The sequence below is a fragment of the Chionomys nivalis genome, chromosome 7 (assembly GCF_950005125.1).
Source record: "Chionomys nivalis chromosome 7, mChiNiv1.1, whole genome shotgun sequence".
Classification (NCBI taxonomy): Eukaryota; Metazoa; Chordata; class Mammalia; order Rodentia; family Cricetidae; genus Chionomys; species Chionomys nivalis.
The window spans coordinates 67,171,919-67,194,175 of NC_080092.1; the positions used below are offsets into that span (position 1 = coordinate 67,171,919).

General features: G+C 39.4%; 1 protein-coding gene across 3 annotated transcripts in view; it reads right to left on the minus strand.

Annotated features, from left to right (window-relative positions):
• The window catches only part of Rps6kb1 (ribosomal protein S6 kinase B1), a 44,245-nt gene that overhangs the window by 4,614 nt on the left and 17,374 nt on the right, over nt 1-22,257 (minus strand). For 2 of the 3 annotated variants that reach the window (XM_057776420.1, XM_057776421.1), the window contains exons 5-14: nt 16,769-16,916; nt 14,434-14,491; nt 12,982-13,082; nt 10,070-10,160; nt 9,814-9,904; nt 8,376-8,483; nt 7,427-7,489; nt 7,211-7,288; nt 3,497-3,604; nt 1,018-1,130 (exon numbers count right to left, since the gene is read on the minus strand). In XM_057776420.1, the coding sequence (XP_057632403.1) occupies nt 1,018-1,130; nt 3,497-3,604; nt 7,211-7,288; nt 7,427-7,489; nt 8,376-8,483; nt 9,814-9,904; nt 10,070-10,160; nt 12,982-13,082; nt 14,434-14,491; nt 16,769-16,916 (959 nt within the window). Of the gene's footprint in view, nt 1-1,017; nt 1,131-3,496; nt 3,605-7,210; nt 7,289-7,426; nt 7,490-8,375; nt 8,484-9,813; nt 9,905-10,069; nt 10,161-12,981; nt 13,083-13,658; nt 13,861-14,433; nt 14,492-16,768; nt 16,917-22,257 lie in introns of those variants that run through there. The other variant, XM_057776422.1, reaches the window with a different exon arrangement.

Consider the following 22,257-nt stretch of genomic DNA (forward strand, 5'->3'; position numbering starts at 1 on the left):
CCCAAACCTTTGCCATTTTCCTCATTCACCACATTCCAGGAACTCTGACTTCTTATTTCTTAGAAAAGGCATGTTTCCCTCCTCAGGAGCTTTTGTACCAACTGCTCTTCTAACTGCCAATACTTCTGTAACTTCTTTGCATAACTAGCTTTCTCCTTATTCCTAGAAGTTACTTCACCAGGGAGGTCTTGCTGACCATAGTTAGTGAAAGCCTCCGCATTTTTCTTTGCTTTCTACTACCACCTTTTTTTTTTTGTTTTTTAATGTGCACACATGTGTGCAGGTGCTCTTGGCATAACTTGGCAGGTACACACACATTTGTGTATACTTCTATCTTGGTTTATTCTGACCCCTGCTTGAGTCATCAGAAAGGAACAATTCTATAATTAAATAAATTAATTAAAAAAAAAAGGAACAATTCTGGCCAGGCGGTGGCGCACGCCTTTAATTCCAGTGCTTGGGAGGCAGAGGCAGGCGGATCTCTGAGTTTGAGGCCAGCCTGGTCTACAGAGTGAGTTCTAGGACAGAGAAACCTTGTCTCGAAAAACAAAACCAAAAAAAAAAAGGGGGGGGAACAATTCTGTGTTATATATGTAATACATATAACATGCAGCACATGTAAAATGTTGATAAATACATAAAGACATTTATTATGGGCAAATCATATAATGTATTTAAATATAAAATACAGATTGCTTACATTAGGCAAAATATGACAGTCTTCTTATTTATGTAACTTACATGCATTTCTTAAGCTATATTCTTCTAGGCTTAAAAACTGTTTTCCTTGCAAGCACAGGATCTCAGTTTAACACCCAGAACCCATGTAAGAAACCAAGTGGGTGTTGTGGTGCATGGTTGTGATCCCAGCACTGACTAACATATCAGATTAGTTCCAGGCAGTGAGAGAGAGAAACTGCATGAGGAGCATTACCCAAGCGCCCTCTGTATACAGTTGCATACACATGAACATGCATACAGGTACATAAACATGAATAGAGTAAGAGAGTCAAATACCTGACAGGCGTTCGTGGGCTACCAATAAATCTTCGAGGTGATCGGATTTTTGGTTCAAAAGAAAACTTTTCTTTCACACTTTCAAGTACAGATGGAGCCACATATGTAAAACCCTGAAAAATAGTAACAGTGTACTACAGGACGACATTTGTCATCCGTATCAAGAAAATGGCTTTTCAGTCTGACACACCAACACAATGATATATAAAGAATATACTGTGTATATACTTCCTTATCCTTGATCTCACTTTTGTACCTTCTGATTTTTGCAAGATAGGGTCTCTCTATGTACTACTGATTGACCTACAACTCGCTATTGTAGACCAGGTTGGCTTCAACCTCACAAAGATCCGCCTGCCTCTGCCTCCTTAGTGCTGGGATTAAAGGTGTGCACCACCAATCTGCATTTTTATATCTTTTAAAGCCTCATATGCTAGATAACAAAATTTTACCCAATTGTTGGGAGTAAGGAGGAAAAACTCAACAAGAAAAATAGCTTACACAGTAAAATGTTGACTATAAAGAAAAACATAAATAATTTGTGCATTGTCAGCCACATATTGTTTATACACATATATTACACACTTACACACACACATATATATAAATAAAATACACAGATATATACCTACATTTATAAAATCTGATAGGATTAATACTTCCAAGAGTTGCTCATAACTAAGCCAAGGTAAAATCAGAATTCTCTGATCTAGCATGTGGTGTAGGAAGTTTTTCTGTTTGTGTGTTGCTTTCATTGGTTGAATAAAGAAACTGCCTTGGCCTTTTGATAGGGCAGCCCTTAGGTGGGCGGAGTAGACAGAACAGGATGGTGGGAAGAAGGGCAGTGTGGCAGATGCCAGGATTCTCCTGCCTGAGACAGACACTGGTTAGAATTTGTAAGCCATGACCTTGTGGTGATATATAGATTATTAAAAATGGGTAAAACTAATATGGGAGAGTTAGCCAATAAGAGGCTAGAAATAATGGGCCAGGCAGTAATTTAATTAATACAATTTCTGTGTGGTTATTTCGGGAACGCAGCCTGCTCCTCCTTCTAGAAGCACGTGTGACCTTTCCACTTTCACACCAGTAATTGTATGGAATTAATTCTTAAAATTTTATAAATGCATATATGTCTGTGTGAATGTGCACATGAGTGCAGATGCCATCAGATCCTTTGAAGCTGCATTACATGTAGTTGCGAGCCACCCAACATAGGTACTGGGAGCTAAACTCAGGGTCCTCTGAAAGAGTGACACACATTAATCACCGAGCCATATGAATTTCTTTTTGTTTTTATTTTTTGTGACCAAGTACCAACATTATGGTACAATTATGGTACAGGGCACAATTGCTGTTGTATTGGATTCAGTTTTGTTTTGAACCTTGCTATTAGACCCTGGCTCTCATTTTCTTGCTGCATGTTCCTTTGTTCAACCATTGGTCCTATTGCCTACCTGCTTTCCTCCTCATGTGAGCTTATGTATCACAGTAAATGATACTCAGCAGGCTCTGAGTGAACCTCCAAGAGGAAGGTATAGTTCTGCATATCAGAGGCCATTTCTCTGTATCTTTTTGGTGGGCTAAAGACAAAGTTGCATTTCATTCAATTTTTAAATTTCCATTAGTTTTAATGAGATCTCATCATAAATTAAGTATCTGTTAAACCTGAAGTTGTTAAAATATACAAATAAGTGGGATCTTAATGGGTTTAGTTATTTTTAGCTGTTCTGGAGACTAAATTTTTAGATTAATTTTAAAGAGGCCTTGGACTAGAGATAGCCAGACACCTGTTCAATAAAAAATACATTTATTATCAAAGATGAATCACTGTTTTGCTATCAAATATTAATAATTAACGTTATAGCTAGGTGGTGGTGGCGCACACCTTTAATTCCAGCACTCAGGAGGCAGAGACAGGTGGATCTCATGAGTTCGAGGCCAGCCTTGGTCTATAAGAGCTAGTTCCAGGACAGGCTCCAAAGCCACAGAAACCCTGTCTCGAAAAACCAAAAAAAAATTTAACATTACAAATCCCGGCAGAGTCAGGCTGACAGCAACCATAATTTTGTTTTGTTTGAAACAGTTTCTCTGTGTAGCCCTGGCTGTTCTAAAACTTACTCTGTAGACCAGGCTGGCCTTAAACTCAGAGAACTGCCTGCTTCTGACTCAGGAGTGCTGGGATTAAAGGTGTGCACCACCACTACTCAATAATTAGTATCCATAATGAAATAGTTCTTGTGATGCTAAGCCAAAAATCATTTTAAATCACTAGCACTCAACCAAACATGAATCACTCCAAAGAATCAAACATTCTTATTGTAATTTCTAAAACCGAATGTTAGATTATCAGTTATTTTGCAGGGACCAGTTAAGTTACCAAGGAAAAGCAAAGTCACCCAGGTTTCCCACATGAACTTCTCATTGATCATCCTCATACTTAAATATCCTATGGCAACTTGGAAATTCCTTCACTTACCAGAAAAACCTGGTTGGCACTTTCACTGAGAGTTGAGTCATCGGGGCTGTCAACAGGTGTCTGACGTGTAAACTTTGAATCAAATTGACTCACATCCTCTTCAGATTGCTTCATAAGAACGACATTATTAGAAAATGGTGACTAGTCTATTATTCCTGTCAATCAAAGGTGCCACAAGCCCTATATACACTCTGCACAGAATAATCTTAGCAGCCACAGACAAGGAAAAAGATGCAGGTAGAAAGATGCCAATCATTTTTTATCCTTAGTGTTTATTTTATGCATGCTGGTGTTTTGTGTATATCTGCATATCATATGTGAGCCTAGTACCCACAGAAGCTAAAAAGGGTGTTGTATCTCCTAGAACTACAGGTACAGATGGCTGTGAGCCATCATGGGATGCTGAGAATCTCTCCAGCCCCACATCATCTTTTTGTGTGTTTGGTATCTAAGTTCAAACCTAGGGCTTTAATGAATACTCTACCAGTGAGCCAAAGCCTACATCTTCAAATTTTATGTGAATTAACATAGATTTCAATATATAACTATCCTTATTAAAACTATGAATATCAATCTCCCCCTCATCACTCTTTGGTGGATCTAGTTCAGTCAATAAATTCCTAGAAATAATTTGCTTTGTGGTCACTATGTCTACAATGTCTACAGTAAGTATGGATAACTACTGAAGAAGAGTCCAAACACATCACAGAGATAAGATGACGAGTCAAAAGCTCAGGATGTAGCTCAGTGGTAAAGCACTTGCCTGGCACATGTAATTCCCTGGTATAGGCGCCCCAGCACCAAATCCACCCTAACCACCGTGTCCTGAATTCTCACTGTGCATTACTTCCCCTTACAGCTCTAAAGTAGTTTATTCTGAGTATGTTTTCTTGTTATAGTATCATCGAATGACCAGATTCTTTTAATTTCTTCTCTTTCATGATGTGTCTAGTCAGACCCATGGAACCAATATAAGAAATAAGTATCTATTTAAAAATATGACTTATGTTAAGCATGGTGGTACATGCCTGTGATCTCAGGACTCAGGAGGTAGAAGGAAGAGGATCACCATTAGTTCCAGGCTACCCAGGGCTATATAGTGAAACCTTGTATTTAAAAAAACAAACAAAACAAAACAAAACAAAAGAAGCAGCCAAGTGGTAGTGGCATGAGCCTTTAATCCCAGCACTCGGGAAGTAGAGGCAGGCCTGGTATATAAAATGAATTCTAGATCAGCCATGACTACACAGAGAAACCCTGTCTCAAAAAAAAAAAAAAAAAAAAAATCAGAAAAATATTGCATATATTAAAACATCTGAGCTAATGACACTAAAACAAACAAAAAAACATATAACTCACTGTACAATTTGGAAGATTCTAAGGAACTATTTCATTACTCTGAAGACTAGTAAAGAATCTAACATTTAGCCTGCCTTCCTGGTACCAACTATACTTAGAGTAACAAAACAATTGGTAAATTTGCTTAATGGAAAAATTCCGGCAATAAAGAATGAATTAAGAAAATGAGACCATTGTGTAAACCTTGAATGAGAACAGAGAACTGGACTGGAGTTTTTCACCTCAGCACTACTGACATTTTGGACTTGATTTAATTATTTTAATTTTTTATTTTATGTATCTATGTGTTTGCTTGCATGTGTGCATCACATGCATGCCCAGTGCCTGTAGAGGCCCGAGAGGGTGTAGGATCCCCTAGAACTGGAGTTACAGTCAGTTGTGAGCCACCATCTTAGTGCTGGGAATTGAACGAAGGTCCACTGAATGATAGTCAGTGCTCATTTTAACTGATGAGCCATCTTTCTAGCTTCTGTTCTTGATAATTTTTTTATTGTAGAGAGCTGTGTGTGTGCTGTAGTATTAGCAGAGCCCTCTTGCAACAAAACCAAAATGTTTCTAGACTTTGGTCTCAGATTAAGAACTATTGATTGACAGGCATTCGTTAATGACTACTAACATCCTGATAGAAATAAAACTGTAAGTTAGGCCTCCTTGTCAAAGCATACAGCATCAAGAATTCCATCTATATTAAATAAGTTCCTTAATTACCCAGATTTTGGAAATAGATGAATATAGTATATGACACCATGGGGATAAAATTAGCAAAATGTAAGGAATTTGGGGATGGAAAATGGGTCAGCCATTAAGAGCACTGGGTACTCTTCCAAAAGACCAGGGTTAGGTTCCCAGTATCCACACTGTGGCTCACAACCATCCATAACTTCAATTCCAGGAGATCCAATGCCCTCTTCTGACCTTCACAAACATCAGACACACACCTACTGCATATCACGTTTGCACCAAAAATAGTCATACACATTAAAAAAAAAACACATTTTTTTAATCTGAGGAAATCTACTGGACAAATGATCCAGTTTTTTCAATTAATCACCAGAAGACATGAGAAGGGACATCTGTATATAATAAGGAGCATCTAAACTATGTATAGACTATGAATCCTTATTGAGGGAAAAAATAACGGGTAAAAAAGAAAAATCAAAACAAACAAATAGAGAAATGGTCAACCTTTTAGCAGTGATGATGGCTTAGTTGTTATGTTTATGTTTATACAAGATGATTAGGCCGGGCGGTGGTGGCGCACACCTTTAATCCCAGCACTTGGGAGGCAGAGGCAGGCGGATCTCTGTGAGTTCGAGACCAGCCTGGTCTACAAGAGCTAGTTCTAGGACAGGCTCCAAAACCACAGAGAAACCCTGTCTCGAAAAAAAAAAAAACAAAAAACAAAAAAAAAAAAACAAGATAACCTGGTCATTTTTGAAGTTGGGCAGTAGGTATCTGGGTTAATTATCCTTACAATTGTATATGCAGACATTTTAAGGTTTACTTTATTTTATGAGCATTTTCTGTGCATGTATGGCAGTGTACTAGTGTATGTCCTACCTAGTGTCCTTGAAGGTCAGAAGAAGGTGTTGGATCCCTTGGAAGTGGAGTTAAGGATGACTATGAGCTATCATATGGGTGCAGGTTCCTCTGCAAGAACAAGTGCTCTTAAGCAATGAAGCTATCTCTCCAGCCCTGTGTATGTTGACATTTTAAAGCAGTTCATCTTATGCTCTGTGACAGAATAACCAGTCTCATTATCCTCTTCCTCCACCTACATCCCAAGAAATAGAGAAAGTATATTTTCTCAATTTCTGAGGCAGAAGCTAAATAAACACCAAGTTACTTTGCCATAGCTAAAGCATTTTTATAGACTGAACTATGGTCCCTTGCCCTCATATTCATGTTGACATTCAAAACCCTGGTTCCTCAGAAAGTTATCTTACTTGGAAAGGGTCACTGCAGATGTCATCAATAAAGACACTGTCAGCTGGGCAGTGGTGGCAGATGCCATTAATCTCAGCACTCAGGAGGCAGAGGCAGGTGGGTCTCTCTGTGAGTTCAAAGCCAGGCTGGTCTACAAGAACTAGTTCCAGAACAGCTAGAGCTGTTACTTACACAGAGAAACCCTGTCTTGAAAAACTAAATAAATAAATAAGCAAACAAAGACACTATCATACAGGAGTACACAACTACACCTGGTTTCTCTGAGACTTTTCTTATTTTAAAAATTACCAGCACTTAGGTGTCAGTGCAGAGCATTTGCCTGGCATGTGGGAGATCCTAGGTTCAACCCCCATAACTGGAGAACAAGGTTACTGATCTCCCATATTACATGCTTCCCAATATACATACCAACAGAGGCTTAAAAGGAGGCTCCACCTTCCGAGCTAGAAGTTCTTCCCAGTTAATGTGTCTGAAGAATGGATGAGCCTAGAAAAGTCAAAGGGGATGGCTGAAATGGCAAATCACTTTTCTGAAGCTAAACATATATGAATACACACATATAGCCATCACAAATAAGCAAAATTAGCATTGTTTCCCCCAAACACCAAACATCTCAATTCCTACTTGGACTTCTCCAGCATCCCCAGGACCAGCTCCAAGACGAGAAGCAGCGTTTCTTTTCAGCAGCTTTAGGGAAGAAAAGAAGCGCTGGTGAAAATCCTGAATTAATCAAACTGATTTGTTTTCCTTTAGAGAATGTGGGCCCTATTTGTGCTCCAGAAGATACAATTTATTAATACCAAATAATGTTTGAGAACAAAAGAAAATCTTGTAAATCTTTAAAAATTTACAAGTCTTTTCTGTTTAGTATCTCTAATCAAAATATATGTTAAATTCTTAGATGGGGGAGGGACTTATGAAGCCCCACCTTTCATGAAGGAGCTATTGGCAGTTGATGGTTGCACGGGAAGGACAGTTATTTTTTCTTAGGATCATAGCCACTGGCATATTGCCCATGCTTGAGCAGATGACTCCACACCCGTTATGCAGGCACCACTAACTGGACTGCATAGGTTATTTTAAAAGGGGGGGAGGGCAGTGGTGGCGCATACCTTTAATCCCAGCACTCGGGAGGCAGAGGCACACGGATCTCTGTGAGTTTGAGGCCAGCCTGGTCTACAAGAGCTAGTTCCAGGACAGCCAGGGCTACAAAGAGAAACCCTGTCTCAAAAAAACAAAAAGGAAAGCATGAAATTGGGGGGTAAGTGTTGGATGCATTAGAGGAAGTTGAAGAATAAGGATGGAGGTGTGACTATATCCACAGATACGATTTTCAAAGATTAAAAAAAATTATTACATATGAGTCAGGTGTAGGGGTGCACACCTTTAATCCCAAGATTTAGGAGACAGAAACAGGCAGATCTCTATTGTTGAGCCCAGTCTGATCTATATAGTAAGACATAGTGAGTCTCAAAAACAAAACAAAAAACCAAACAACAGGTGTGTGTGTGCGTGTGTCTTTGAGCGTGTATGTACATGTCTGTGCTGTTGAGTTGCCATTTAAGAACCCTACCTTTTTAAGCAGATCTCGAGCTTCTTGTGTGAGGTAGGGAGGCAAATTAAGTTTACATTTGAGGATTTTGTCAATTGTTTTCTTTCTATTCTCTCCAGTGAAAGGAGGCTAAGGGTAGAAAAGAGTGGGAAATTAGCATATAAAAACAAATTTTAAGTAACATTATTATCTAGTTCCTGAATGGGACAGCTACACATTGAGATAACAAAACATGATGGGAACAGGAGTGGTGGCACGTGCCTTTTAGTCCCAACACTCCAGAGTCAGGCTAGTCTACATGAGTTCAAGGCTAGCCTGATCTACAGAGTTTCAGGACAGCCAGAAATGCTACACAGAGAAACCATGTCTCAAGAAAGAGATAGAGAAGCCGGGCGGTGGTGGCGCACGCCTTTAATCCCAGCACTTGGGAGGCAGAGGCAGGCGGATCTCTGTGAGTTTGAGATCAGCCTGGTCTACAAGAGCTAGTTCCAGGACAGGCTCCAAAGCCACAGAGAAACCCTGTCTCGAAAAAACACACACACACACACACACACACACACACACACACACAAAAAAAAAAAAAAAGAGAGATAGAGAGAAAGAAGAAAGAAGGAGCATGCTCAGAAATAGTTAACTCACAGACCTGTGGCTTTAAGCAATGATACATAAGTAGCAATGCCCAGGAAGTCTTGTGTGGTCAGTAAGGCCTCTCATTTTAAACTCCCATTTCTCCCTATGTATTTCACTAGATTGTCATGCCATAAACCAGTTTCTTTTTAATTTCTTTAATTATGTGCACATATTGTGTATGTGGGTGGGTGACCATGAATGCCAGAGGCACCAGATCCTTTGGAACTAGTTTAGGAGGCTGTGAGACACCTGATGTGATGCTGGGAACTGAACTGGGACAGACTTCACTATTCAACCACTGAGCTCTCTCCAGTCCCTATATAGTTCATTTAAATAAAAGTATTTTTAAAAGTATGGAATCCCAGGGCTGGAGAGATGGCTCAGAAGTTAAGAGCTGCTCTTCCAGAGGACCTGAGTTCACTTTCCAGACCCACATCGAGATTCAAGGATGTCTGCAATTCCAGTTCCCTGGGATCTGGTGCCCTCACACAGACAAACATGCAGGCAAAACACATGGGATCTGGTGCCCTCCACAGACAAACATGCAGGTAAAAAAAAAAGTGTGGAATCCCACAAAATCATAAGCTACCACTAATGCTAAACCACTAATAACAGCCTGGTCTACAGAGTCAGTTCCATCACAACCAGGGATATACAGGGAAAACCTAACTCAAAAAATCAAAACCAAACCAAACCAAAACCCAAAAAAACTACTGATAACCAATTTTTAGGCTTTAAAAATAACTCTACTAGGAACATGTTCTAGAAGCATAGCCAAGTTCTCTTACTAAAATGATCATGAAACATGCAACTTTTAATGTGCACCTACTGCTCCAGTCAGCATGTCATACATTAACGCTCCCAAACTCCACCAATCTACAGCACGATTGTGGCCACTTCTCATCAAGATTTCAGGGGCCCTAAAATGAAAAAAAAAAAAGGAAAAAAAAGTCTTAAAATTTATCTACTTTTATATTATTTGAATAAAATTATTAAACTAAGAAAACTAAGACACTATTTTAAACCAGGTAAAGTTAGATATTACCCCCAAACCAGTTATATTTCTTTTAACATGCAGCTCTCACATGTATTCTATTGTCCCACAAAATGTGTGTGTGACTGTTCCGTCATGAATAGATTCTTTGCATAGTCCAAAGTCTGTTAGCTTCACATGACCTATAATGAAAGATGATAGCATGATTATTCTGAAAATTTCAAGTATCTGAATATAGCAAACAGATAATTCTTCCTTCAATTTAGCTTTTCCTTTCTAAAACGTATCTTGAAGATGTCCAGAACTAGTTACCTGATCTACTGTGGGGTAGTAACTACTTAAAGGCAGGGAAGTAGAAGTGATATAATCAATGCAGTAAGAAGAAAGTACAGAAAATAATGAAGCTGCCTAAAGCTCTGGCTCTTTTCCTACATGCAGAATTCTGTTCCATCCTGAGAAAGTCTCTTTGAAAGTCTAGTGTAAGTAATACAGACTCCTAATAAACATTCTGTATTTAAACAAAACTCATGGCATGCTTCAACTCTACTGTTTCTTCACTGTACGTAAGTGACTGTCAAACTCCTTAGTCTGAGAAAGTCACTGTATCACTTACTATGCATGCCAAATGCTATCAGTTAGCACAATGAATTAAATTATTTACTGCCAAAAGTTGCCAGTGAAGGGGAAGAACTAAAATTTGTATCAGATAATCATTTCTGTTCCAGAAGGTGGAATTCCACCTTACACAAAGATCACTTCAGATAAGTTTCTCAGTGGCTCCACAACACCAAAGCCCTATGATTCAAGGTCCCTTTTGGACAATATTTTTTCAAGCAATGACTCATTTATTCAACTGTGAAAATCTACATTCTGGTACAAAACAAGAAATAGGGCTATATTATTTATCTTTTATTTTCTCAAGTTTAAAAGTTTATGTATGAATAATTTTGCCTGCACATATGTAAGTGCAATGTTTGCCTGGTGTCTAAATAAGCTGTAAGGCAGCTCGGGAACAGTGAAAGTAGGCTTCCAATGGTTGTGAGCCAACAGTGGTGCTGGAAACCCAGGTCTTTCCTTCTGCAGCACAGCACATGCTCTTAACCACTGAGCCATCTTTCCAGCCCCTCAGAACGCTTTTTAAGACAGGATCTGGTAGGTAGTCCACCTGGCCTGGAACTCAACTACCTACCCACGCTACTCTTGAATTTGATACTCTTTATTTATACGGTGCAGTGCTGGAATTATAGGTGTGTGCTACTACACCTGGCCACGGCCTTTATTCTCAAAGAACCAAATGGTATATTCAAGTCAATGTGTTAAAACAGTATTTACTACTGCACCATTCCTTTATTCTACCCTTTGCCTTAGAACTGAGAATCAGAAAGGCTGGGGCTATAGCTTCGTGGTAGCATGCACAAAGTTCAGTTCCCAGAACAGAAAAATAATTTTAAAGGAATATCTCAAAATCAACAACAACGAATTCAGAATCAAAATCCTGGTCTGGGATGGGAAGGTAGGAATACAAACATGCTTCCCACAATGCACTCTGTCAATTCTATCATTTTTCCATGAAAAAAACAAGTTTTGCTTTTTTAATTTCACATGTATTACTGTTTTGCCTATATGTATATATGAACACTACATGTGTGCCTGCTGCCAGCAAAAACCAGTTTTAGATTCCCTGGACAGACATTATAAAACACCACATGGTTACTGGGAACTAAACCCAGGTCCTTTGCAAGAACAGCAAATACTTTTAACCATTGAGCCATCTCTCCAGCCCCTTAAAAAACAAATTTTTAAAAAGCGCTATTTGGAACATTTATATACAATCTACCACTGTCTGTCTAAGAGTTTACATTGGTTAACTATCTCATAAATCATCCTCAGGAGATCGGGACTAGCAGCTTTCACTGTCTTGAATATGCCTTGATCTGCTAGTTTGTTCCTCGAGTAAACTGCAGTCTTTCCCAGTTCAGACTACAGCAGTAAAAACGGGAGGGGCAGGCGCACGCAGCTGCAGCCAGCACTCACTTTGCTATACCCACAGCTGTACAGAATGTTAGTCTCTCTGATTAACCTATGCTTAGTAAGTATTTTGTTAATGTGGCTATGCCAAATAATCTGGTTCAATTTCAGTCTTTCTCTTCTTCAGACATTAAAATTATAGAAAGGGTTTTTGTTTTTTTTTTTTTTTAAGATTTATTTATTATGTATACAACATTCTGCCTCGATGTATGCCCGCATGCCAGAGGAGGGCGCCAGATCTCAGTACAGATGGTTGTGAGCCACCATGTGGTTGCTGGGAACTGAACTCAGGACCTCTGGAAGAGCTGCCAGTGCTCTTAACCTCTGAGCCATCTCTCCAGTCCCGAAAGTTTTGTTTTTAGCTGCATAGTATATACAAGTAATTCTAAAACTTGGGACATTGAGGCAGGAAGACCCTAAGTTCAGTGCTAGATAGCTATGCAGCAATACTATGTCTAAAACAAGTTTTGCTTTTACAACTTACACATTTATGTCGTTAAAAAAAAAATCAATGGCATAAATCAAAATTAACATTTATTTATTTTGTTTTTTGGGGGGTCACAACATTTTATATAGGATTTTTTTTCTAAGTTGTAAAGAATGGCTAATATATTTGACTGGTTTTTTTTTTTTTAAATAATTTATTTAGGTTTATCTTGTGTGCATTGGTGTGAAGGTGTCAGATCCCCTGAACTGGCGTTACAGTTGTGAGCTGCCATGTGGGTACTGGAAATTGAACTTGAGTCCTCTGGAAGAGCAGTCAGAGCTCTTAACATCTGAGCTATCTCTCCAGCCCCCTTTAATTCTGTTTAAGCTCAATTATAAATACTAAATAATTAAAAGTACCAGCAAGTATTACAGTGTTATATATTCTGTGGGGGAAATATGCAACAAGAGAGAGAAACATGGGAGCCTTGAAAATGGAGGGTTATAAGCGGATTATTTTCTACAGAATTGTTCATGATATAGCTCCACCTTGGTGATTAAGCATGATGTTCTCCGGCTTCAGGTCTCTGTAGATGATCCCCTTTTGATGTAAATGCCCCAAAGCCATGGAGATTTCAGCCAAGTAAAAGCTGGAAACAGAAGTGATTTAATAAAAATTTAAAAATCAATCTACCCAAAGAAGTTTATGTATGGAATAAAATTCCTTGAAAGAAACAGACATGCACCAAAGACCAAATTAGTGGGGTGGAAGAATGTACTGGGAAAAGAGATGGCACAGGGGGCATTTGTCACTCATTTTAGTCAAACTATACCATGTTTTATTTTTCCATTAGAACATACTGCTAAAACGGCAAAGATGTCCCATCTATTCTAACTATTATCAATTAGGTTTTGTTCTCTCTGTGTAGGAATTAGGCCAACAGTCATTCAGATCAAACAAATTCCTCCCACCCTCCCCCAACTTTAAGATTCCACAGGAAATAGGGACTTTGTTATTCTCAGAGATCAAGTCTTGGTTCTTACAGCCTGACCTGTGGAAGCCCACTCATCCCTTACATAATATAGTTGTGTATTTACAAACAGCAATGCCCACAGTATCTGCCCACCCTCTTGCCAGCCAGCCCACAACTATAAACTGTGTGACACTCAAATTTATCTACCTCAAAAGAATAAAGGGCTGAATCAACCCTGTCTGGATTCGAAAAGCACAAAGCACTGCAATACTGGCTGTGTAACAATGTTGCAATCCTGCAGATTACTCCAGGATGGAGAGGGTGTGTCCTAGAGGACTGAGGCAGTTTCACAGCCAGCAGGACCACAGCCTCCAACAGGGCTCAGAGAGCCTCCTCCAAAAAAGGGCACTTCATCCCTAAGGTTCTTAAATGCAGCTTCTGTGTTAGAAAAGGCCTGAAATTAAACAATGGAATGCAGTTTGGTAATTAAGATAGAAAAAACATTTACGTGTTTTCTATTCAATTAATGTGTAGGTCAAACTGTTTACTGTCACCCAATACAGTCCCTTCACAAAAGGATGTGTATATTTTTAATTTGAAGCAGATGCCATCTTACGAATAGGAGGGCAGATCCCATTCTGGCTATAAAATCAATCCACAGATGTGTGCTCAGGGTAATCACCTCCCTAAGACTGCACCTTGGGAACTGGAAAGTCTAAAAAAAAGAGGAGATGATTTCTGATACTTTCCATTGCTCCACATACAAAATTTCACTTGGAAAACCACACTCACCCACAACCAAGACAGGCAGCTTACCAAGTCAAGGAAACTCTTCAGTGAAGAGCGGTCCACCCAAGTCCTGGGGGCAAAGGAATCATGTGACCTCCAATAGCTGCCCAGTTCCCCCTGGACGTTCTGAGTGACTGACTGGCTCCAGATCAATTTATGGAACAGTGTGGGAACATAGTTTTGCCTTTAATTACATGAATAATTACCTGAATTCATACAGCCACAAAAGTTCACTTACCAAGCTGTGTCTTCCATGAATATTCCCTCTCTTTCTAACTGCATAAATAGTTCTCCTCCTAGAAAGGAAAAGTATGAGAAATCAATGTCTTACTTCCAACCCTCTTCTAACGAATCTGCACTTTTTTCTATCTGTAACATTAACTCCTTAAAAATTTTTTAAAAAAATCCTAAAATTGGCATGGAATTACAGCTTTTACACTTCAGGCCTAAAATTTAAAAAAGTCTTAATTAAAGTCTTTCCAGCAGCTTTCAATATGTAAAAGAAAATGTTAGTACACAATTAAGTCTCCTAAATTTTAGTGACTGTGACTATTCCCCATTTCAGAACCTTTATATAACTGAATGAACCTGATGGTGGCATAATTTGAATATCGAAATAAATAATAATAAAGGGTTATACTGTCTGAGTTATCTTAAAATCCAGGAACCCAAAACGATGTAACTAAATGAACAAAAAGGAAAGCTCTGTGTAAGTGAGAGTGGAGTGATGGAGTAAGAACCCACTTGGCAAACACCAGTTAACTGTTATGTCAAGAACCAATGGATGCCACAACTGGACCTGAAAGCATGAGGAGATGAGACACTTTTAATTCCAAAGAGGAAGCCTGGCAGACACCACCTCACACGTGACACAGTGAACATTAACAGCAGTGGGACAAAGATCTAAACACCACACACCTCCTTTCTGAACTGCTGAGAAGAAATACAATGTCACTTGGACAGTCCTGTCAAAAAATGCATTAACTTGAATCTACTCCCAAAGAAATATCAGATAAACCCAAATCGATGGCATTCTACAGAAACTGGGCTATATATACTCTTTTTAAAAATGTCAACATAATGACAAAGACAGACTAAAGAACAAATTAAAGAAAACTAAAAGATATTATATTAATGTTAATTTCCTAATTATTTTATAATTCTAGTTACATAAGAAAATGTCCTTGAAGCCGGGCGGTGGTGGCGCACGCCTTTAATCCCAGCACTTGGGAGGCAGAGGCAGGTGGATCTCTGTGAGTTCGAGACCAGCCTGGTCTACAAGAGCTAGTTCCAGGACAGGCTCCAAAACCACAGAGAAACCCTGTCTCGAAAAACTTAAAAAAAAAAAAAAAAAAAAAGAAAAGAAAATGTCCTTGAGTATAGGAAGTAAATGTTAGCATTTCAGTTATAAAAATCTTTGAATGCCGGGCAGTGGTGGCGCACGCCTTTAATCCTAGCATTCGGGAGGCAGAGGCAGGTGGATCTCTGTGAGTTCGAGGCCAGCCTGGTCTACAGACCTAGTTCCAGGACAGGCTCCAAAGCCACAGAGAAACCCTGTCTCAAAAAAAAAAAATCTTTGAATAGCACAAAAAAATGTTGACTGTGTATGTGTGCATACGTATGTACACACATGCATATGCATCAAGAGGGAAGATAGGCACATGCAATGAGATGACAGAATGTGGAGGATCTATGTGAGGGGTGTAGAAACTCTCCAGAACCACAAAACCTTGCACTACTCAGAAAATCTTCTATATAAATTTGAAATTATGAAGTCATAAGCAAGTAGTATTAACAAAAAAGGTGGGAAATTCTGCAGCTTTCAGGTTCATGTTAAGAGCTATGACAAAATCTGTTTCTCAAAAATCACAGGTATGCCAGGCTGGTGGCAAATGCAAAAACCCATCTCTGAGTTTGAAGCCAGCCTGGTCTATGTAGTGAGTTCCAGGACAGCGAGAGCTATATAGAGAGATCCTGTCTTAAAAAAAAAAAAAAAAGACTGCCAGTTGTGTTTGCTGAAGATGCGGGCGTATCTGTGATATAGATATAATATGGGGATGGGGACAGAAGGCTGAAGCAGCACTGCAAGCAGCTCAAGGCAGCATAAGCTACATAGTGAGCTCCAGACAGCCTGGTTTGCAGTGAGATTTTAACAAAAACAAACAAACAAATAAACAAAAAAAGACAAAGGGTTGGTAAGTGTTGGTAGGTTCCCAGCAGGGAACAGTCCCTTGAAAATATGACTCAAAAACTTTCAATATCTCATAATACTCTCAGTAAGCATCCCCATTTCTATATAGGAAGGAATATGTGAACTACAGTAGCTACCCCAGCTTATTAATGTGCTAAATAATTGGTTACAAAGAGATACAAATAAAATTTTACAGTCAGGAAAAGTTTCTTTCATATTTGTCTATAAACAGAACCATTTGTTCACATGTAAATTTCCTTCTTCAATGTATCCATCAATTTTAAGACTTGTTCACAACAAGAAAAGCATGTTTCACTGGAAAATAATGTTTGAACCCAGTTCCTGGAGCAAATGTAAATAATTACATGAACTATGTACTAACCACTGAGATACTCAAGGATGAGGTAGAGTTTTCCACCGGTCTGAAAGGCATAAATTAAATCCACAATGAAGGGATGCTTTACTTCCTCCAGAATATTCCGCTCTGCTTTTGTATGAGCTGTATCTTTAGCATTTCTTACTATCATTGCCTAAAGGAAAAGAGATGATCTATAAGAACAAAATAGTGAACATTTTTATCCTATGGTAATTGGAAAACTCTATTTTATGCTTTCCTGGCCAATATAGAATGGTTCCTCCTAGAAACTGAGATGGGGGTAATGGAAGCTAACTCACTACTTGTTAGGGTTTTGTAGTAAGCATGTAAATGAAAACCTAAATGTTTTTAGCAATCTGTATACAGATCAAGTTTATGTGTCTATTCACTTACAGTTCAGGGCTTAGTGTGCTCCCAGCTTTAGGCCAAGAGAACAGAACTAACAAAGGAATCCTGCCCTTGGAGCCAGAGCATCAGGAGAAAACATAGCAATGAAGGTAAGCACAGAACAAGTATGAGTAAGTGGGGGAGCTGCACTCAACCTGGCAGGAAGCCTTCCTCAAGATGATGATAGCAAACTGTAAAGTTAAGGTGAAACGCGGAAGGTTAAGAAGCACCCAGGAAAAAAAGAGGCTCGACTAATCAAAATGTGTTAAGGGAACCCAAGGTCAATATGTTAAAGAGTGCTTAGAGATCCAGCTGGAGGTGGAGATGCGAGGCCAGGAAATGGAAGGCTGTGCATCTCGGCAAAGGTCCTGAGATCTCAGAGGCCAAGGAGAAATATTGAGATGAGTGTGATGAATACCTCAGCTTTCAGTGGATTGTGGTGTGTAGGGAAGAAATGATACAATGCAGGCAGCCAGAACAAGAAACTAAGGAATGTGCCTTGTAACTAAGACAAAGAAGATAAGAAACAAAAATTAAGAAGGTTAAAGGTCTGTCATTGGCGCTTGTAGCCTTAGTTTTAAGAAATAATGAAAGATGGACGTGAAGGCACACTCCTGACATTTCAGCACTTGGGAGGGACAGAGGCCAAAAGATCAGGAGTTCAGGGCCAGTTATGGTTATTAATAAGTTTGAGACCAGTCTAAAGTACGTAATATCTTGGCTACAATAATAATAATGTTTAGGGAAAAGAGTACAAATATAAGCTGGGTATGACGGAAAAGGCCCAGAATCAAAGTCGAAAGCAGTGGAACCATAAATTTGAGGTCAGTCTATGCTGAGCCAGCAGAACACAGTAAGACCCTGATTCAGAAAATACGAATATATATATATATATATATATATATATATATATATATATATGCGCTACTTGTATCTATAAAATTAAACACAACTAAGAAACTCTCAAAGCTAAGAGTAAAAAAAGAGTGGTCAGAGAATAAGACTTTGGAGTATATTTCCTGAAATAAAATCCCAATGATTTGGCCATCCACCATCTTGCTGAAATTCTTTATTGCAATTACAGAAAAAAAAAATTTTTTTTTTTTTTGGTTTGTTTTCAATATAGAGTTTCTCCAGGTAGCCCTAGCTTTTCTGGAACTCACTTTGTAGACCAGGCTAGCCTCAAACTCACAAAGATCCTCCCGTCTCTGCTTCCCTGGTGTTAGGATCAAAGGTGTGCACCACCACCACCTAGTTGCAATTATAGAAACTTTGGTTTCTGAATGTTAATAATTTTATATATTTAAAGAATAAGATGAAATCAAGGACAGAAATTTAAAAGAAAACAAAACTCAACAGAAATACATAAATTTGACCATGCATGATAATGCATACCTCTAATCTAATCTAAGGCAGATCTTTGAATTTAAGGCCAGCTTGGTCTTCACAGTAAGTTCCAGGATAACTAAGACTACAAAGAGAGGTTCTGTCTCAAAAAAAACAAAACAAAACACACTGAGTTAGAGGCAAGTTTGGGTTATCTGAGACCCTGCTTTCCAAAAGAAACAACTGGAAAAGTTTGAACATAGCCAATACATTAGAAAACAGCATTGAACATTAACGTTAATATTTCCAAATACAATAATCATACTACAGTTAAAGTATGAAAATACCCTTATTCTTAACAGAATTTAGGGTGAAGTATATAGTGTCCACATGTAACACTCAAAATATATGGCAAAAACTGAATTTAAAAATTTGAATAGGCCGGGCAATGGTGGTGCACGCCTTTAATCCTAGCACTTGGGAGGCAGAGGTAGGCAGATCTCTGTGAGTTTGAGGCCAGCCTGGGCTACAAGAGCTAGTTCCAGGACAGGCTCCAAAGCTACAGAGAAACCCTGTCTCGAAAAACCGAAAAAAACAAAAACAAAAAACAAACCCCAAGACAGCCTGGAATCTTGCAGAGAAACCCTGTCTCAAAAAAACAAAAACAAGCCAGGCGGTGGTGGCACACGCCTTTAATCCCAGCACTCGGGGGCAGAGGCAGGCAGATCTCTGGGAGTTCGAGGCCAGCGTGGTCTACAAGAGCTAGTTCCAGGACAGGCTCCAAAGCTACAGAGAAACCCTGTCTCGAAAAACTAAAAAAAAAAAAAAAAAAAAAATTATTTTAGAAAACTTTCTAGCCGGGCGGTGGTGGCGCACGCCTTTAATCCCAGCACTCGGGAGGCAGAGGCAGGCGGATCTCTGTGAGTTCGAGACCAGCCTGGTCTACAAGAGTTAGTTCCAGGACAGGCTCCAAAACCACAGAGAAACCCTGTCTCGAAAAACAAAAAACAAAAAAAAGAAAACTTTCTAGACAATCCTAATACAAAAAAAAAAAAGAAGAAAAAAAATTAGAAGAGATAGGGGCTGGAGAGACACTCAACAGTTAAGGGCATTTCTTGTTCATTAAGAGGACCCGAGTTCAGTAACGAGTACCCACCAAGGCAACTCATAATCAATCCTCTGTAACTCCCATTCCAGGGATTTGATGTCCTCTTCTAGCCTCTTGGGCAGAGTGCACACATGTGATGCACAGACATGATATCATACACATAAATTAATCACTTTTAAATAAAATTTAAACATAGACCAACTCAAAAACTGAACGATTCAGGGCCAGAAAGAAGGCTCGTCAGTTAAGATTACAGGCTGCTTTCCCAGAAGAGCCAGGTTTGGTTCATAGCATCCACATGGTGGCTGACTCCAGTTCCAGGAGATCTGACACTCTCTTCTGGCCTCCATGGTGTACCAGGCATGCATGTACATGCAGGCAAAACACCCACACAAATAAAATAATAATAAAAAAAATTCTTCAGAAAGTTGATCAATTCCTCTTAAAAACTGTATGAACATCTGAATTTGGTGGTGAAATATTATGCATATGTGACAGCAGAAAAGAATGGAGGGTGGAAAGCCAAACTATAGCAAAAAGTCACAATTGTGGCACTGGGGAGGTAACAGCAATAGCTCCACAAGCACGAGAACCTGAGTTCAAATTCTCAGCACCCACATAAAAAGCTGAACACAGCCGGGCGGTGGTGGCACACGCCCTTAATCCCAGCACTCGGGAGGCAGAGGCAGGCGGATCGCTGTGAGTTCGAGACCAGCCTGGTCTACAAGAGCTAGTTCCAGGACAGGCTCCAAAACCACAGAGAAACCCTGTCTCAAAAAACCAAAAAAAAAAAAAAAAAAAAAAGCTGAACACAGTTGTGTGTCTTCAAGTTCAGAACTGAGAAGCAGAGACAGGTGGATCCCAAGAGCTTACTACTCAGTCAGCCTCGTAAGAAACTATGAACTTGTAGTTAAGTGAGAACCCATACCAGGTCTCAGGACATTAAGGCAGGGAGAGAAGGCACTGCTGGACCTAGTGGCACATGCTTTAAAATCCCAGTACTCAGGAGGCAGAAGCAGGTGGATCTCTGCAAGTGTGAAGCCTGGTCTACACAGGAGGTCCAGGTCAGCCAGAGCTGCATAGTGAGACCCTGTCTTAAGAACAAATAAAAAGTGGAAACAAAATGCTGTAGTTAGCGTGGCTGGAAAGACAGCAGAGTGCTTAAGAACAAGCAACTGCTTGCTACTGTTACAGAGGATCCAGGTTAGGTTCCTAGCATTCACATGGCAGCTCACAGCCATTTGGAACTCCATGGGATCCAGGAATGCATGTTGTGCACAAACATGCATATAGGCAATTTTTTTAAAAGATTTATTTATTTATTATGTGTACAGCATTCCTTCCATGTATGCCCGCAGGCCAGAAGGGGGCGCCGGGTCTCATTATAGATGGCTGTGAGCCACCATGTGGTTGCTGGGAATTGAACTCAGGACCTCTGGAAGAGCAGTTAGTGCTCTTAACCACTGAGCCATTTCTCCAGCCCCAGAGGCAAATATTTATACATGTAAAATACAAATAAATAAATCTTCAAAAAAAAAGAGTTGTGGTCAACTGCTTCAGAGTATAGAGATGTAAATTAAGTATAAAGACTATTGGATTTAACAACTGGGAAGTCACTGATGACTTAGGGACAAGAATATAATTGAAATAGTAGAGTCACAAGCCAAAATACTATGAATAAAAAAAAAAAAAACAAAAAAAGAAACAAAAAACCTCACAACCTGAAAAAGGTGGAGCTGGAAGATGGCTCAGCAGTTAAAATTACTTGCTGTCAAGTCTGATGACCTGAATTTGATCCCTGGAACCCAAACCTGGAAAAAGAGAACCAACTTCTACAAATTGTCCTGAGCTCTACACATACTCCATGGGATGTGCACACACATATGTACATGCACATCACAAATGAATGAGAAAAAGAAGAAAAAGTAGAGGTGATAAGTGTGCCCTACTTCTCAAGTTCTGAAGATCTAAAAGGAGATCTTGAGTGAAAGAAGGTTTTGCTTAAGCGTGTGACAGACATATTTAAAGAAAGAAAGACGTCAAGGAAAGCTGGGCATGGTGAAATGATGCCTGTAATCCCAGAGCTGAGGAGACTAAGAGGGACAGGTTTGATGCCAGCTACAGCAATTTAACAAACTCTTGACATACAGAGAAGTTCAGGGCCTTTGTTGACTCAGCACGTAAAGGGCTTGCAATGTAATCCTGACTTGTTTCAATTCTTGAAACTCAAGTAAAAAAAAAAAAAACCAGCTGAGGTAGTGTACAATTCTAGCACTCCCACTTCAAGACAGGAGGTAGAAATAGGAGAACAGACTGGAGCTTGTAGGCCAGCTGCCTAGACTATGCACTGTGGTAGAACCAAGATGAAAAGATAGACTTGACTCCCAAAAGTTATCCTCTGACATTCACACATTGTGGTGCCATGCGTGTGCCCACACAAACACAAATAATAAATTTTTTAGAATAAAAAAAGAAAGTCAGGACAGAGGAAGAGTGATTAAAATAACAGTAAAGTATCCAAACAGGCTGAAAGAATAGGATCTAAAACAGAGCAATTAGCTCCAGAAAAGAATGCATTTCACTACGTAAAAAATACAGGTGGGGGGCTGGAGAGACGGCTCAGTGGTTAAGAGCACTGACTGTTCTTCCAGAGGACCCGGGTTCAATTCCCAGC